At 38.0% G+C, this 19,624-nt stretch overlaps 1 protein-coding gene and 1 long non-coding RNA gene across 2 annotated transcripts in view; one reads left to right on the plus strand and one right to left on the minus strand.

The window, feature by feature from the left end:
• LOC134801803 (B-cell receptor CD22-like) overlaps positions 1–19,624 on the minus strand; it is a 700,667-nt gene that overhangs the window by 125,462 nt on the left and 555,581 nt on the right. The window contains exon 3 of the mRNA XM_063774411.1: positions 797–929. Within this exon, the coding sequence (XP_063630481.1) occupies positions 797–929 (133 nt within the window). The remainder of the gene's footprint in view (positions 1–796; positions 930–19,624) is intronic.
• On the plus strand, positions 4,312–5,043 carry LOC134801760 (uncharacterized). The gene is made up of 2 exons (XR_010145715.1): positions 4,312–4,441; positions 4,683–5,043. It is a non-coding gene; the product is annotated as an uncharacterized LOC134801760 (long non-coding RNA).

Below are 19,624 nucleotides of genomic sequence, written 5' to 3' on the forward strand. Positions count from 1 at the left end.
TATAAATCAATGTGCCACATATAAAAATAAACTTTTATCGAGGTTTGAACTTCGATTTCGTCCCTACTCACCCCATTTTACGGTAACTAAAAGTAGTGTGTTAAACGACTCCTTTGCTTTGGATCCGGACTAAAATTAACGGCAACGAAGAATACTTATAGACAATCGTATATTACATAGTTACATCTTTGTCATTCTCACTGAATCCTATGTTCTTGTTGTAAATTAGGCCCTTCGTTTTTACGATACGGTTTCGCGTCTCTTACGCTTACGCTCCGTGTGCTGAGGTCCTTAAACGTATTCAATTTAAATGTTAAAAAAAAGTTTATCAAATCAAATTAGAACCTTGTTAAACTTTATTCTGAAGTGAAATAAAAACGTCACACAGAATAGACTGAATAAATTTATATTCGAATAAACTCTTTATATGTCGCGTGAAAGCGAATTGAAAACTAAACCGGAGTCGTAAAAAGTTTGCCCCATAAAAGGCAGCCTTAACACGAATTCTTTTAAACCTACATTCTTAGATCCCGAAACTTTAACTGGATTAATTTAACTGCCTTCTCGCTTTAATGCATTTGGTTGTGTATGAGTGGGAGCTATAGCGAGATTAATCAAATAAATATTAGTATATTACATGTATTTTGGCCAAATAAAGGCCCTTACGTGATTATTTCAGTTTTATGTAGGGAAATTGAATATATACAATTCACGGGAAAAAAACACTTGCGCGATGTAGGATTCACTCCGCACCTATCAGCGCCATCTTTCACACAATTGAGTAAACTGTACTCACGAGTATATAGGCGCGTCGTGGCCCTGCTTGTACCAGATGACCAGCCCCATTCGGTCATCGGGAAGAGCTGGTGTGACGTCACAAGGCAGCTCGACGCCGCCACCGGTCGGTGCGTGTAGAGATTCAATGGCCGCTGTAACAAGGAAAAATATAAGTTTAGAGAAATATTTGTAAGGAAGGAGTAGACCGAAGGGGCCTACTGCAATGTTTCTGTAGTATGTCTAAAAGGGCAAGAAGTCAGTCAGTTTTCAATAGCAGGAAGCTATTTAATTTAAACTTACATGTTTCAAAATGATATCTTAAATTATGTCATTTTGTTGTTATTCACCCATGCCAATATGTACGGAAAAGTACAGTCACCACACGGGATTATTGTTATGTCATTTAGGATTCTTGCTAAGTGGGAAATTCTATAGCGTAAGTATTGAACAACCAATTTAGCTAGGACCCTAAATGGCGCCACAATCGCGGAGCGTGATGGTACAAGTTTTACTTACTCCTAGTTTGGGACTAGGTCGATCTGTGTAAAAATGTTCCCAAAATATCTCTTTATTTTTAGGTAAGAGTATACATTATAGTTTAACCTAAAGAACTAATTTCAAAGGCAAAATTATTATCAATTTGGATACCCGATGCTCAAGAAACATTCAAATAACCTCAATAAACTCGTTTAAGTTAGATTAACTGATACTGTCTGAGAACGCAAATTTATTTCACCAAATTGCCTAAATTATTCATAAAAGAACCCTAGAATTTGCAACGATATTTTAACTCTAAATGGTGTATTGAAATGAAAATAATCCAATATTATAATAACCCATATTTCAAGTCTAAATCGGTGGTTGATACGAAAATAAAGCATCATAAACATTAAACTGTTGTATCGACAACTTTGCTTTTCCAAGCATTAAGTATGACTTAGACCGGGCCGCGTCCGGCGCCGGGATGACTTTTCATATTATAAGATTTTTAGTTATCCGGGACTTCGTTGCGTATATCGTCGACTACGAAGCATTTTATCAGGTAATTTCATTGACCTATCCCTGTACGGATATGATGGTCGTTCTTGTCTACGTGACAGTGTGATAAAACGCGTTGTTTAAAAGTGACGGTTACTTTATCACATGGATAAAATCATCCATAATACGTCTGCCGCTGTTATTTTATATATTTCAGTACCTATACGCCGTCATTTAAAAATATATCGGACCTTTCGCCATGTAATTTGAGTCCCAGGCCGCGTTTAAGGGCGATTTATTAACTTTTTATTATTATCCCTTAAGGCAGATTATGTGTTTCGCGGTACTGCCTGTATTACGATAATTCACGCTTTGCAAATTATTTTTTAGGCGTTATAAAAAAGTATGATTATGGAGATGATCAGAAAATGGCGAGCCATTTTATCTAGATAAATGAGACAGATTTATACCAAGCTAAGTTAGCAGCGATTTTGATAGCACAGATTGTGTAAGTGTTATTTTAAATGTCAAACTTCCGTATTAGGAATTTGACAGATACAGCGGCGGTAGAGTCAGATCAAGAAAAGTCTGCAACGGATTTAATAGTCCACGCAGTGCACGTGTTATTTTAAACGTCAAACTTCTATGAAATTATTACGTATAAATAACAGTTACACTGCGTGGGCTATCAAATCTGCTGCAGACTTTTCTTGGTCTGACTCTAACAACGACGCCGTAACAGTAATATAATATTTAAATAAATATTATGGATAGGATATTTTTACACAAATTGACTAAGCCCCACGGTAAGCTCAAGAAGGCTTGTGTTATGGGTACTCAGACAACGATAAATATAATGTATACATACTTAAATACATAGAAAACAACCATGACTCAGGAATAAATATCTGTGCTACCTAATCACACAAGTAAATGCCCTTACCGGGATTCGAACCCAGGATCATCGGCTTCATAGGCAGGGTCACTACCGACAAGGCCAGACCGGTCGTCAAAGTAATATCAAAAAGAATAGATAGTATAGAGGGGTCCTGTCATTGTAAATTTTGTAGTCACTGTAAATTTACTGCCATCTATCGACACACGACTAAAACTCAAAATGAAAACGTATAAAATTATCAAAAAAATGTATATATATGGATAAATGATTTTATTATTTTTATTTCATTTTGATCCATGTTCATTCACTGAAATCTATGTGTTAAAATTGTTAAATATGAAACGGTGTCGTCACGCCATCTAGCCGAGGATAGGCTAAAGGTGTGTGCGGCATCTATTCGAGAATGACTTTTTCTTGAATTCCGAGGCACGTTTTTTCCTTATACTTTATACGTCTTATACGAAGTTACATATGTCTTTGATAATATGTACAGCTGCATTCTTAGTTGCGGTTGTTTTTATACCAAATCACTAAATTTTAAAATGTAACATAGGAAATAATATAGCGTGTTTGTAAAAACCGGACAAATCCTGAACTTGAATTACACCCCAAGCAAACTAGCACTTGGCACCCATATAGATCTTAATTCTTTTTCCGGAGAAGTCAACAACGACGAATCTTATACCTTTAAACGTAGCAATTCATGTATATTTAGTTATTTATTTATACATATATTTCGGGGATCTCGGAAACTGCTCTAACGATTTCGATGAAATTTGCTATATGGGGGTTTTCGGGGGCGATAAATCGATCTAGTTAGGTCTTATCTCTGGTAAAACGCGCATTTTTGAGTTTTTATATATTTTCCGAGCAACGCTCGGTCTTCCAGATATTATTCTTAATATTGAACTTGGCTCTCATTTCACATTTATGTTTTTGATGGGATATATTATTACGAGCCGCCATTACCAACCCTATCCAAGATATCGATATGCGTAACAATAACCATTCGGCTCAGGATTATATCGACTATCGATAACTGCGGTACGATAACGGAGGCGGAGTTAGTTTAATGTTGTCGTTAATTCAAGTTTTAACGTTAATTTAACTGCTTTGTTTCTAACGTGTTGCCTTAAGATATAAATATCTGGGTGACCGAGCTTTGCTCGGGAAACATATAAAAACTCAAAACTGCGCGTTTTCCCAGAGATAACACCTAGCTAGATACATTTTTCACCCCCGAATACCCCTAATATATACTAATATAGCATTCATCGAAGTCGTTAGAGCCGTTTCCGAGATCCCTGAAATAGGTATACACAAATATACTCAAATAAAAAAAAACAACGGGTTGCACTCCGGGAGTGCCGACAGAAGTGAAAACTCAATGACTAGTCCAAAATGTCTGCAGCACTATGAATAATTGACCCATCCTCCTTTCTATTGAAAAAAATTAGTTCCGAAATTGCTGGCCAGTGAGCTTAAATTTATTTGTAGCGTTAATTGTTTAAAATTCGAATAGAAATTGTAAAGTTACCTTGCAGACCTCGCATTTAAATATATTTGGTCAGGATATTTTGAGTTTTATTCACCAGTACTAGAGTTCACTTTTATCAGCGATTTCATTAAGATGTAGCTTTATTGAATTACCCCAGCTTACTACGGATTTGAAGATCTTGGAAGCGTATTTTCGAGAGTGGAGATTCATACCGAGTGCCAGAAAAACAGAAGTGTCCTGCTTTCACCTAAGCAACCACCTCGCTAAACACGAGCCAACTGTCACTCTAGGTGGTGAAAGGTTCGGGGGGCATTGTGGAAGAATGAATGCGCGAGCCCATGATGCCCCCATACAACGTCTGAGAGGGTGAGACGCCGGAGTGGGGTTTAGTGGGTATTCTCTTTCCCTCCCTCTCGCTAGGAGAGGGAGCCGAAGGAGGGAGTCCCACATACCCTCCCCATTATGGCCTTCCCCAAGGCCGGGGAGGGATGCGTAAAAGCATTCCCCACTCCGTCAAAAAAAAAAAAAAAGGTGGTGAAAGGTTACCATACAATCCTTTCCCATCATACCTTGGTATTACTTTAGATAGGACTCTAAGCTATAAAGAACACCTTTCCAAGCTCTCGCTTAAAATATCGACCCGGAACAACATACTGCACAAGTTATCTGGCACCTCATCCCTCCCTCCCTCTCCGTTCAACGGCTCTGGGGCTCGTATATCCCACTGCAGAGTACTGTGCTCCAATTTGGCTACAAAGTGCACAATTCCATGCTCAATGTCACCATGAGATGCATTACTGGGACAGTGAAATCTACACCTTGCCACTGGCTTCCTGCGCTCAGTCGAATCCCACCTCCACATTTGAGAAGGAAACAGGCGCTGCTAAGAGAGTAACAAAATCAGAGCATGTCCGTCTCTCCCAATGCATCAGGAGTTTACCAACCCGCCTATGGCGAGACTTAAGTCCCGTCGCCCGGCATACGCAGCAGCTGAAACACTCACACAAAATTCCTTCGACGTACAGCAGCTCTGGAAACAAGAATGGATGAGGCAAGCTGACGGTAAAATATGTGACACGTTCTTATGGCTCTACACATAAGATCGTGTCAGATATTTATGCGGCCTTCGAAGAGTAACATATTATTGCAGGTGACTGTACAAGATTAGAACATTGAGCTTTATTGCATAATATAAAAGTCCAGTTTTAAATAATTGACCTGATTATGATACGTTATGATGATGCATGAACGCTCGATATTGGTTTGGTCTGACATTGCTTTTTAGTTAGTGTAGCCACCGTTGGCGCTAGTAGTATATACAGCTGTAATGCTCAGCCAAGATATGGTCAAGCCAAGATACAGCGATTTAGAGCACGATGCTTGTTTTTTTATTAATTAATCTTAATTGTAAATAGTCGTTATGTTGTATCTTCTTGCTGTGTAACTTTTTTCTTATTTAACTAACTGTTTACTGTATGTTATTTCTGTCTTTTTTCTTCTTGTCTGTTACCTTCCGTGATTCTTCTCACTTGGTGGTCTCATCGGAAGATCAGCGCTGGAAGCCACCAGCAACATGCTGAGATGGGGCCATTTCGTGGCACTTTAATCTTATTTTGTGTTTTCTTTTATACTATGTACTGTTCCGATTGTTTGTGCTTACGAATAAATCTATTCTATTCTATTCTATTCTATTCTTATGACTAAAATTCTTTGGTAAATAACATTGTCCGTGACACATGACGTCAGCGCGTTACGCGTTACGCTGTCTCGAGTTTATCATTTTTTTCCCACCTCAAAAAGTGCTCAGCGCCGCTAAAGAAGTTTTCACTTCAAAAATAAATATACAAGAATTGCTTGTTTAAATGTATAAGATTTGCTTGCAGAGATAAAATTTAGATAAATTTTGTTATTTTTGATTTGCAGAGATAGAATTTGTAAGCGTCCATAGGCTGCTGCTACTACTCTTTATCCTGATAAAGCCTAGGTACTTCTTAAAAATATCCTAAGCCTATTTCTATAAATTCAGAATAGCTGTAATCTATCTAAAGTAGATGTATTAAGTTAGGTACGCCAAATTCCTTTCAATCAAATTCAATAATAAGCCAGTCAAAATGAAAACCGGCAGCCACAAAAAACAATAAATCCGTATTACAATTGGCTCAATAATCCACAAAATGGACGGGGCGCCTATCAAAGCGTCTAAATCCGTCATCGATGTAACTAACTTAAAACAAAATGACGTAAGTGCCAAAGCTTTAGACAAAAAGGGAGTAACTCCGTATTGAAATACAGCGTTTTAATGTTATTTAAATAGAAAATAGTTAAATAATACTATACGTTTGAGTTTTATACGAAGATATATCCGGTTTATTGGTTTCTGAAGGGTTATTCGCAGATCATTTGCTTATTAGACGCGACATGTAAGGGCGTCCGCTAGCGTGGGCGGGCGAACGGAGCGGGCGCATTGTATAGTAGGCACAGACCAACCCCTATAGACCGAGCTTATAGGACGACTCGCGGTCACCGCCCGTATGGTGTATAGGTCAAATATAAGATTGTTCGCGCGCCGCTCCGATCAGTTGCGCCCAACGTAACGACCTGTTAGCAGTGTGCACGAGTCTAAGAAAATAAATCGTAAACTATTGAATTCATTGGGAAATCATGGGATATTGCAGCGTAAAATGGTGTGGCAAGTCATCTAAGACATCTACTTACGAAACAGATGGAATAACATCCCACAGGAAAGTCAAATTCATTATTTTATTGAATAATGTTTCTTGTCCGCGGGGTTCATTTTATACTGGTCAGTAAGCAGAGGCGAAGTATGTCCGTCCCTTTTCGTCAACTTGAAAATGCAATGCGCTATCCCTTTCCCTTTCGACTAGTGATGTGACGATGATGGTTTTTCAGTTGCGGAAACTTCGTGCTTCGTCATACCGTATTGTACCATTTTAGACATAATATATAGGTAATACGTTGTGTAAGTTTTTTAGAATCCTCTAGGCCAGCGGAGCAGTTAGGCCGCATGTCACGAGATGGACCTGATGATGAACTTCAAAGAAGTGCGAGGGCACTCGGTGTTGGTTTGTGATAGACATATGTTGTATGGGTTTTTTAGAATCCTCTAGGTGAGCACTTAGCTCTCATGTCACGAGATGGACCTGATGATGAACTCCAAAGAAGTGCGAGGGAAATCGGTGTTGGTTTGTGATAGACATATGTTGTATGAGTTTTTTAGAATCCTCTAGGTGAGCAGTTAGGTCTCATGTCACGAGATGGACCTGATGATGAAATTCAAAGAAGTGCGAGGGAACCCGGTGTTGGTTTGTGATAGACATATGTTGTATGGGTTTTTTAGAATCCTGTAGGTGAGCAGTTAGGTCTCATGTCTCGAGATGGACCTGATGATGAACTTCAAATAAGTGCGAGAGAACTCGGAGTTGATTTGTAATAGGCATATGTTATTGGTCCATTTGAATATGTTTTCAATACAACCTTCTATGACCTTAATAAAACGGACAAAAGAAAATAATTGTATGAGATTTCGGCGACACTTTTTTCTCGTATCAAAAGAGATTGCGATTCTGAGTGGAAATAATATAAAAATTCTAAACTTTAAAATTCATGTTCTGGGTACTTTAAGCAGAAATGCCCTAATATGTTAAGTAAAAATTTCAGGTACATTGTTAAATTACTTAATGAAATATTAAATTAATCAATATAATTATTAAGTAAGTTTACTCTAAGTATACTAAATTGGTAACAATTTTACCACAATAAATTTCGGTATCACTGGTAGCAGTACCCACTACCTGTAATGAACATGTCCCATCCCTACGCTTGCACGTGTCAGCGCGCCATGTTTGAAACGACCAATCGCAACGCCGTGAGCACCCCTCCCGCACCTCACAGTTTGGTGATTTGCGTCGGGAACAAAATGGCCAATATTAGGTTTCTAGAGGCGGTGTTCTGTGATAGTAGGTAAAATCCGTCGCACGCGTCCGCGCCAGAGGACATACCGCGAACCACGTTCGACGTGTTGCCTCCCTGTCACATTAAAGAACGAATTTACAAGTGCGACAGAGAGGTAACACGTCTCAGTTAGCGCTGCTCATACTATTTTTCGTTTAACCCTCTCACCCGCTCCGTGTAACCGTGCCAGCTAGCGGACGCCCTAAAACGTTTCGCGTATTTACTACGGCTGATTTAGCATTGCTTGCGCCTTCTAGAGTACCTAAACTAAAGTTTGCCAATTTGAAGATGTCTCACGCTAGACCAGGCCGGGGCCGGGCCAGAGCTTCTGGCGCTACGTTTTCTATGGAAAGCACCACGTGATCACCGATCAGCCGTCATAGAAAATGATATGTCGGAAGAGTCATCCTTTAATAGAGGTGCATTTTGTGTCAAAAACGTCAAATTTTGACATTTAATTGACTGTTAAATCAAAATACACGCAACCATTAGGTACAATACTACTGTGCTCCATTCGAAAACCAATTTATTCAAACCAGGATCGCAATACATAACTTTATACTTTTATTGCACCCAAAGGCCTATACCACATCAATTAGCAACTGAAATAAATATTTCAGCATAAATCAAAATCATAAAAGCATTAACAACCATAATACCATTGTAATAGAGTATAATTTCATATGTAAATGCTTTAACGAGTTTCGAATAAGGCTTGGTTCGCACGCGACGAATAAATCACTGTATTTGATATTAATCAAACATGAAAGGTCGATAAAGATTATCTTCCATCGTTTTGATTTGTAATGAGACTGTGGAATGGGTGGAACCACAGACACGACATCCTCCAGACTGAGCATAGTAGCTCTACACCCTCTGCCACAAATATACGGTAGTTTTACTCCTATTTTCGAGTCAAAGTGTCTTTGTGTGACGTCCGTGTCTTTGAACGGACCAATCACGGCACGGGACTCGCTCACCTCGTCCCCCGCACCCCAGTATTTTTGGCAGCATCGGTTTCATGAAATAATTGCTCTAAACTCCGTCTAGAGGATTCCTAGTCTATGGGTGGAACAAATGGTTGCGGGTTGAATTACGTAGGTTTACGAGCTGTTTGACATTAATACAGTAAACCCTGCTAGGAGGAGACGGAATGCGAGGTAATTAGAAAGTAACAAAGGATAAAGCGCTCCGCGCGAAACTTGCGACGGAAGATTTGGCTATCTTGCGGGTTTTTAAGGTTTTCCTCAATAACTCAAATTTTTCTTTTACCAAAAACGTCACTTTTGAGTGACAGATCAGTATCATATCGGAAACCTTCGAGCAACACGGAAGGGAGGCGGCATTCGCACTATTTCCCCTCTGCCGAGGTACAAGATTAGCGCGTCAATCTAATCTAGCGCGGGTAATAAAACTAGTTGCACTTGGATTTTTCACTAGACCGAGTCTAGACGCGCGCGTGAACACTGCTGCACAAAAATGCCTGTTTGCTCGGTTTTTTGTTGTAAAAAGAGGTCGGGGACATCAAATTTACAAAAAGAAAGTGTTACATTTCACATGTAATATTTTTTTTTACTTATCATACGTTTAATTACATTCAAACACAAATATTATATTTTAGTCTCATGTAATTGTTGGATTTATCGATTTTGCTCGCTCAGTACAAATTGCGGATCGGTCGAGCGACAAATCCGACTTCTCATCTCTCAGAATACAATAACATACTTCAACGAAAATGTGTTAGTGTGCGTGTTGTGACACTTGTCACTCGTCCGTACACAAAAAGAGATCGAGGTTTGCAAGATTTGTCTTTGACGTGTGTCATTTTCCATGTATTTGTGTCGTCATTACAGATTGGATTTTGTATGTAAGTGTGTGAGAAGTGCGACTGTGTGCACCTTTCCCCCCGCGAAAAATGGCAGAAAGATTTGTACGGTGAGATATCGCTTGGGCCCCTCCCTTCCGATGTGTCGGAAGCCGGTGTTGCTCGAAGTCGGAAACAGATCGAATTACTAAAAATCTTAGAAAATTTAGTAACTGGAGACGTCATGGCTGTCATTTTCTGTACGAAACAGTCAGCCGAATTTGGGGGGGCGGGGGGAGGGCGGGACGTGTTATTTCTTCATGATTTGTACGTAACATACAAACAGCCATGTCAGTCCATACAAAAGTTTGCACAATTGTGCAAGTTTTTCGGGGTATTGTCTTGGGTCGTCCCATTCGTTTTTCGTCAAGTTCTTAAAATTAGTCCTATTCTGCTTTCGTCACTCATTCTACATTGAAAGCCACCGACGATTGTGACGAATGTGGAATGAGTGACGAAAGCAGAATAGGACTAATTTAAGAACTTGACAAAAAACGAATGGGACGACCCAAGACGATACCTTTTTCGGCAGAGGGGTAAAGCTCTTAAAGGCGACTCCAGTTAAATGCTCTAAGCTAAAAATCGAATTAGCTCGCTTCCGGAAGTAGTGTGACAACCTCATAAATGTGTCTTAATTGTGTTTCTGTACCTAAGGATATCCTAGTGACTATTAAGTTGCTGTAAACTTATGAGCTAATTATGCATTCCGTGTTGGAATTTACACTGCCAATACACGAGTAGCGTGTAAACTAGTCCCTCTACTAATTGCTGTAATTACTCGCGAGGTGAATATAAATATTTATATAGAGCTATGGAGCGCAGCATGGCTCGTACCAATGAGTTTTTCGGAGCTTATGTAAGAAATATCATTTGATATTAACCACTAGCTTTTCGGTGAAGGAATACATCGTGAGGAAACCTGCATACATCTGCGCAGAAATTCAAAGGTGTATGTGAAGTCCCTAATCCGCATTGGGCTAGCGTGGGGACTATAGCCCAAGCCCTCTCGGGCTTGAGAGGAGGCCTGTGCCCAGCAGTGGGACGTATATAGGCTGAATTATTATGGAGCGCAGCATACTATGAGTAAAACGGACTGACCGACTCCGTAATTCGACACTGCGCTCAAAAACACGCATTACTGATGTTAGAAGCTGAAATGGGACTGGGCCGACCATGTCTGCCGCATGCACCCGCAGAGGTGGGCCAAAATAGCCAGGGTGTGGGTGCCGCAAGATGGGCGAGCAGCTGACATGCCCAGACGGAGATGGCGGGACGACCTAGACGCATATCTCAACTACTGGCCGAAGATGTCTCTAAACCGAGATGGAGATCGAAGGGGGGCCTTTGGGTAGCAATGGGATACCACATAGGCTTTAAATAATAATAATAAATGTTACTTTCTGCGTGCAAAAGCATTGCTATGCAACATGGATTTGAACTTTTCAATCACGAGAGCATTGCTGCGACAACTGTAACTCATTTTACTAAATTTAGCAAGACTAAAGGGCCCCACTGATTAACAGTCAGCTGGACGGTATCGGCCTGTCAGTTAGAACAAAATTTTGACAGTTCCGAACAACTGACAGGCCGATACTGTCCGGCGGACAGTTCCCAAGTAACACAAAAGTAGCTGAATACTGTTTGAATAATAGAGCATTCCGTACTGTATGCTGAATAAGATAGCTGTATAACGTCTGTATAAGCGCTTATACAGACGTTATACAGAAGGTTTGGGCGCAAAGTGGGCTAGCCCACGCCGCTTATTACTGAATAACAGTAATGTAATAGCTGTATAAGTGTGTGCCCACACATTGAATCGCTGAATAACACTTGTATAGAGGCTGTCAAAAGCTTCTATACCGCTTTTAAACCAAAGTTATCCAGCTTTGTATAGAATGACTCAGTTAGTCACACGTTATGCAGCTTTTGGTTCAAAAGTGCATTGTTACAGAAAATATATTCAGCTATTTGTGTATGATTTGTCTTCCATTTTAATTTGTAAACTCGTGTCAAAGTGTAGTGTCTGAAGTGAATACAAAATAAGGAGGACATTACCCATATATTGATTTGATGTTTACATAACATCAATTTCATTGCGCATGCGACTTGACTGTTAATATATATATACATTTTATTTAAAATTTTAAAGCGCCGCGTAAATAATGCACTGTTTAGAAAGTAAATATAGAAAATGTAGTACTCCACTTTTAAATTTGTAATTTTTTTGCGGTGTTTAGATGTTTTAGTGATAGAAAATGTACTTTAACAAGTTATGCTACGGTAAAAATAGTTTTATAAATGAATATAAATGGGTTTTTCAGTTCATTTTAAATTCCTATTTAATTTTAGAGGTTAGAATATGAGCAACCGTAATGGCGTCCGACTGTGCTGAATATAAGCTGCTGCCACAGCTATTATGTGCTAAATTTCTGAATAGGCATTCACATTATTCGCGTTACTAAGCTACATGTTAGATAATAATGGTTTTAGAACAACAAGTTTTGAATAACATCAGTATAATAGTAATTGTTTTCGCAATCTTAAAGCATATTAGGGTTCTATACACAAATGGTAAAAACCACATAGATCCTCACTAGTTTGATGAGAAACATTAAAGGTATGTAACACGGGCAATATTCAATCCTACTTCCTACTAATATTATAAACGCGATATAATATTTAAGTTATATGATAAATCTGGGGGCACGGCAGACTACACAGTTATTTTTTCCGTTATCAGTTCCGACAAATATGTAGTAGGTAAAGGTATACGCAAAGATGTACGAAGTGAGTACGAAGATGTGTATAGTATGAGTATGGTGCGGTTACGAGTATGGTATGAATATGAATATGGTATAGGTGCGAAGGTGCGGGTATATTAGTAGCGGGTATCACGGGTATGAGTACAAGTATAGTTTGGTATGGGCAGTATTGTTTAGGTATGAGTACGAGTATAGTGTGGGATGGGTATGAGTAGACCCACTTGAAACCTAAAAACAGTCCGTTCAAAATCGACAGGAGAACCGATTTCGCTATATTTTAATGGGGGTGATTATTTTATTTTTCACATACCCAGTTCAGTCTACAAGTTTTTAATGCAACAATATCAATAACTAGCATTTGCCACCTTGTTTGCAAACTAGCAACAACCTTAAATGGCCATTGGTAAACTTTATCTCGTTGCAGTAAGGTATGCAAATGGTCAGTTAACAGTGTTTACAATGGTAGCTAGCAATTGTTTTACGTCATTAAAACGACAATGCATCTTGTGTAAAATAACCAATCGAAGAGAATTGTTAAGAAAACTAAACCTCGATTTTTTGAATAATGGTTGGATTAAAGAATAAATACGCAAGATGCGTTCAAAATAAAATAAAAACACGCTCAAGCTCAAAGCAAACAGGCTCAAGTAGCACTGTTGACCGTGTATAAACTTATAAAGCTACGGAACCCTCTCCACCGCGCATTTGTTGATACTAAGCAGTAGTTTGAATAGCGCTGCTCATTGCGTTCATTTTGCAGCTTTTAGCAAGAAAATATAGTATATGTGTACTAAAATCGCTATAACTTAAGTATAAGTGCTGTTTTAGTATTTATTATTCAGACGTTATGTCTATAAAAGCCATAACTAACCCATATATGCAGCTACTGAATAACAAATAATATGTGGATTTCATTACAGCTTCCAGTAATAGCGTCCACCTTTATTCAAAAACTAGCATTAAAACAGAAACTGCAACCGCTTTTATACAATTGAAAGTCTTCACCGACGCTTCTTTTCAGCATTTAGTAGCCACTATCACATTTTTCTTAATATTGTCTGCTTAATATCTCACGACACAAAATATATACAGCTAATTGCTGCTAATGCTGCTATTATGCAGCTTTTAGTAACCACAAATGCTTTAAGCTGAATAATGTCTGACTAACTGTGTAAGAAATAAGTATTATTCAGCTTTAATATGCAAAACCGATACTATGCAAAATTTATTCAGCATTTAGGCCCCACTAGGCCCGGCCCACATATTTTCTTATTCCGAATTTAGTAATTTCCACCGCTTATACACAAAATGTATGCAATCTTAATTTGAATAAGATGATAATTTTACTCTATTATCCTGCTTGTGTGTTACTTGGGTTGTTAATCAGTGGGCCCCTTAACTGTGGCATTGCCCGTTTTTTCAAAGCTTACATCACCCTGCAGTAGTCCAGCAATGCTTTTACCACCGGAATAGAATCTTAATTCTACTATTAGAAATTTAAAAGTGTGAGAGTTAAAGGTAGCACAGTATCACAATCTATGACATAAAATTACAAATAAGTAGGTATATTACTCGGGACTCTGGGACACCGCACTCTACAAAAAAAAGCTTATGTTGGACTATTTTTTCATAGTAAGTAGATTCTTATTATTTATTTAGACAATTCTTATGTAAAAGTTATGCAAAACTCGCGTCATTAAAAAAAACGAACAGAGAAATATGCAAACAGCAGAACCTCACACGGCGCTTTAAACATTTAAAAAACATTTAAAAATATTGCTCTTATAATAGTTATAACCACCACTGGAATACTCATTCAATTTTCTGTCGTATTCCTGTGTAATAAAGTCCAAATTCAAACTGTTTTTTTAAGGCTGTTACGTATAGTGAGTCAGAAAATGGGCTAAAGGTAAATTTTTTACGGTGATAATGTCGGCCGGTGGAGTTTTGTGAAAAAGGTTCTTTTGTGAGTAAAGATTTAGTTTTGGCAAGTCATGGGGTACTGTAACCATTTGAATACCGACTTGGTATATTTTAAGTTATTGATTAACCGGCAATAATGGATTTCCGTACAACTTTCCAGGCTTGAGCCGACAAAGTGACTTACTTGCGTTACGTGCCGCACCGCAAAAAACGCTTAAGTACCTATAGCGACATTAATGTTTTTTTTTACGAATTTAGTAATTTCCACCGCTTATACACAAAATGTATGCAATCTTAATTTGAATAAGATGATAATTTTACTCTATTATCCTGCTTGTGTGTTACTTGGGTTGTTAATCAGTGGGCCCCTTAACTGTGGCATTGCCCGTTTTTTCAAAGCTTACATCACCCTGCAGTAGTCCAGCAATGCTTTTACCACCGGAATAGAATCTTAATTCTACTATTAGAAATTTAAAAGTGTGAGAGTTAAAGGTAGCACAGTATCACAATCTATGACATAAAATTACAAATAAGTAGGTATATTACTCGGGACTCTGGGACACCGCACTCTACAAAAAAAAGCTTATGTTGGACTATTTTTTCATAGTAAGTAGATTCTTATTATTTATTTAGACAATTCTTATGTAAAAGTTATGCAAAACTCGCGTCATTAAAAAAAACGAACAGAGAAATATGCAAACAGCAGAACCTCACACGGCGCTTTAAACATTTAAAAAACATTTAAAAATATTGCTCTTATAATAGTTATAACCACCACTGGAATACTCATTCAATTTTCTGTCGTATTCCTGTGTAATAAAGTCCAAATTCAAACTGTTTTTTTAAGGCTGTTACGTATAGTGAGTCAGAAAATGGGCTAAAGGTAAATTTTTTACGGTGATAATGTCGGCCGGTGGAGTTTTGTGAAAAAGGTTCTTTTGTGAGTAAAGATTTAGTTTTGGCAAGTCATGGGGTACTGTAACCATTTGAATACCGACTTGGTATATTTTAAGTTATTGATTAACCGGCAATAATGGATTTCCGTACAACTTTCCAGGCTTGAGCCGACAAAGTGACTTACTTGCGTTACGTGCCGCACCGCAAAAAACGCTTAAGTACCTATAGCGACATTAATGTTTTTTTTTTTAACTGGATGACATACACGTAACATATGGACAGACAGACGGACGGACAGACAGAAAGGAGATTAATAGGATAACAAGAGCATTATATGCCAATTAAGTTAAGACCAATACACAATTACACACCGGCCAGTTTGGCTTGTTTCTCATACAAAAACGCACATAAATTTAGAAGAATAAATTTCAACACAAATATAATGTGGTTATTAAATAAAAACACCTCAAAATAACTTGAAGAAGCAAAACCCAATCCCATACAAAAAATACTCCACCCCAAAAATAAAATTTTACGCTTATTTCGTATTGACACCCACAACATTCGTCATTGCACTTGTATTGTTACATTTTGCATTCAAAACACAAATTCAAAAACCTGCCATTTCAATATATACCCCAAAGCAATATCCTTAAGGTAGAATTTAGAAAGAATGTGTATACGTTCTTATGACGTTCTGGCTTCGTGATTATCAGAGCGACTTTATGAATTGCATACCTTTATTTCTTTGCCATAGAAGATATGGCATGTACGATTTTTTTTTATAATATATGTATACCTGCGCTTATACAGGATGGATAAACTAGGTCTACCTGTACGGATATGATGGTCGTTCTTGTCTACGTGACAGCGCGATAAAACGGTGTCCGTCACTTTCTATCCCACGGTGTTAAAAAGTGACAATTATTTTATCACGTGGATAAATAACAGAAGTTGTCATTAAACTTGTAACGAATACAATTTTATTTAGGATGTTTTTTCATATAGTTTACTTAAAAAGAAAATTTGGAATATCTCGATGACCAACGTCGCCAACAGCTGTCAAAATACCTATAATATAAATATAGGTGCCTGTTTTCTGTAAATCTGCAGAATCTTATAAATTTTTCCAATCATGAAAACTAGCTTTTTATCTTTAATTTACCTATAACTACGCAGAGGGGATACTTATACATAACTTTACCCCTAAAGCTTAAGTTATGGAAATATTTTAAATTAAACGGGCACTGGTCAGAACTGTACACTCCCATACTAAATTTGCGCTTATTGTGTGGTGATCTCGATGGTCTTACTCGTATGTGCTCCGTTTAGTAGTTAAGTTTATATTTTGTGGTCCGCATGCATAATAATTCTTCGAAAGTAAAATCCTGAGTGGAGTACCTATATTCCACCCTGTATTTGCACATACTATTGTTCGCCCCGAAACAGCAGTCAAATTTGACCGAGTGCACTAAACACAATGCGCTTTAGAGGTAGCAAAATTGATATTGCGAATTTCTGCAACTTGTTAAAAGAGATTTACTGCAAACAAGCGAAATGCAATGCAACTCTAATAACCTTGCAATAAAGTTGAAAGTCTGATAATTGACAAATATTGTTTATTGTTGTTTTTGTCATCAAAAGAAGTAATGAATGAACATCGCGTCCAGAATGGCCGCTATTTGGTGATATTATTTAAATGGAATGCCTTACAGTACAGAAGTGATTGAAATGTAATTAATGGATTCGTGTACCTATTCAACAGTATTGTTAATTGGAATTTTGATACGTAAAGGACTTTGACATTTATTTAGTTATTAAAACCAAAATATTACTTTGCTAATCCGCGAAAAGATAACGTGCTAGTCAATCAGTGCTAACCCGTTATACTTACTTGCGTATTTTTACATGCAATTAATATTCCCACCCTCCCACCGCAAAAATAAATACGCAAATAAATATAACAAACCACCACCAAAAGAATAAACCTCGACACGTGTTTCGCCTCTCTACGAGGCATCCTCAGGAGTTGTTGACGGTCTGACGCCCGGCAACGGAATGACCTGTCTAGAATGGTCGGCCATATTTATACCTTGACCACTCCCCCTACCGTGCAAGTGTGAGTGAGATGGAAAAATTCGTAATAACGGCGATGACGCAACATTCAATTGTTCGTTAAGAATCATGCCCCTATTGTTGTACCTAATTATTTCCAGTTGTTCCAGAACACCCAAACGCAATCCCTTTTCGCAAACATGTAAAATATCAAAAGAATGATTCTCAGATAAAGTGTGACCTGTATCTAATAAATGCTTTGCAAAATTGGACTTCTCTGGATGGTTATGTCTATATGACGCAACATGCTCTTTATACCTAGTAGTGAAACTACGGCCCGTTTCCTGAGGGTGCCTCGTAGAGAGGCGAAACACGTGTCGAGGTTTATTCTTTTGGTGGTGGTTTGTTATATTTATTTGCGTATTTATTTTTGCGGTGGGAGGGTGGGAATATTAATTGCATGTAAAAATACGCAAGTAAGTATAACGGGTTAGCACTGATTGACTAGCACGTTATCTTTTCGCGGATTAGCAAAGTAATATTTTGGTTTTAATTAGTATGGATTTCCGCAAAGTAACGCCTGATTCTATTCACTATTTATTTAGTTTTAAGGGGCCCACTGATTAACAGTCCGCCGGACGGTATCGGCCTGTCAGTTGTTCGGAACTGTCAAAAGTTTGTTCTTACTGACATACACTGAGAGAAAAATCACCACCAGGAATTAATAAACAGTTCTGTACTGGGGGAAAAAATGAAGTTTTAGTAGTAATCATGGAAGTTTCACTATTTCTGTAAAATTTATTTATTTCTACAAACAGCTCAGTAATACGAAATCTAATTTCAGCAAACAGACTTTAGTAAATGGAGCATTAAACAAAGTTCAGTATTTGTTACAATTTGTGTCAATTGTTGTTTATTACTACTAAAATTCTCCGATTTTTACTAGTAAAGTTTGTGATTTTTGGAAAAAAGCATCTGTGATTTCAAGTTATGATTTTAGTAAATGTCTCACTTACATAGTTTTGTAATATCTAAAAAACGAGTTCGTGGGAATAACATTACCCCATTTAAAATAACAATTCAGTTGTTACTATAGCGACATTACAAAGTTTACTGGTATTTAGTAGACTTGTTGTGTTTATGTTCATTGTTGTACCAATCACTAAACGAGTTTTGTAATACCAACACAGCTACTTGCTACGTTCATTTGGTTAGAGTTAGTATTGTGTCGGATGTCGGGCGGGCGTGTCTCGTGTCTTCTTTGTTTAAAACATACTTAAGTTAAATAATAAATTTAGGATATATTGTGGGCCATGGACATATTAACCCGCGACCTACTGTGTAGTTGGGGTCTACAGGAATATATTGTTCTGCAACTTCGAGCTAGCTGTTGTTATTCTAGTGATAATGACATCAAAGGTAAATCTAAACTGTTTGCAATTCCAACCTCCCTAGCACAGGTGCGCCGCGAGAGGATGTTGCGCGCGTAATAACTACTAGTCTCTTTCTGACTGTATGAATAAGAAAGGAATGGGTAGAATATCTCGACAGGCTTTTATAGTGCCTCTTTAGTACAGAGATATACTACCAAATGCTTTTTTATTCATACAGACAGAAATAGAGACGGGTAGCTACCACGCGCGCGACATACTCTCGCGGCGCCCGTTTGCTAGGGGCGGAGGAATTGCAAACAGTTTAGTTTTTGCCTGTGACGTCATTATCTCTAGAATAACAACAGCTAGCTTGGAATCGCAGTACAGTTTAGTAAAACCTATGACGTCATCGTCTCCGATATTGCTAAAGCACGCTTAGAATTACAAAACGGTTAGTTTTCACCCATGACGTCATCACCTCCCATATTGCTAAAGCACCTCTCGGAATAACAAAACCAAATTTCTGAAATTACTCTAGCATACTTCAAATTACAAATATAGAAGTTGTATTTCCTACTAAATGGAAATTGCAAAAGTCAATTTGTTCCTATTAGTTGACTCTCCTTG

Source organism: Cydia splendana, chromosome 23 (genome assembly GCF_910591565.1).
Source record: "Cydia splendana chromosome 23, ilCydSple1.2, whole genome shotgun sequence".
In the NCBI taxonomy this organism is placed as follows: Eukaryota; Metazoa; Arthropoda; class Insecta; order Lepidoptera; family Tortricidae; genus Cydia; species Cydia splendana.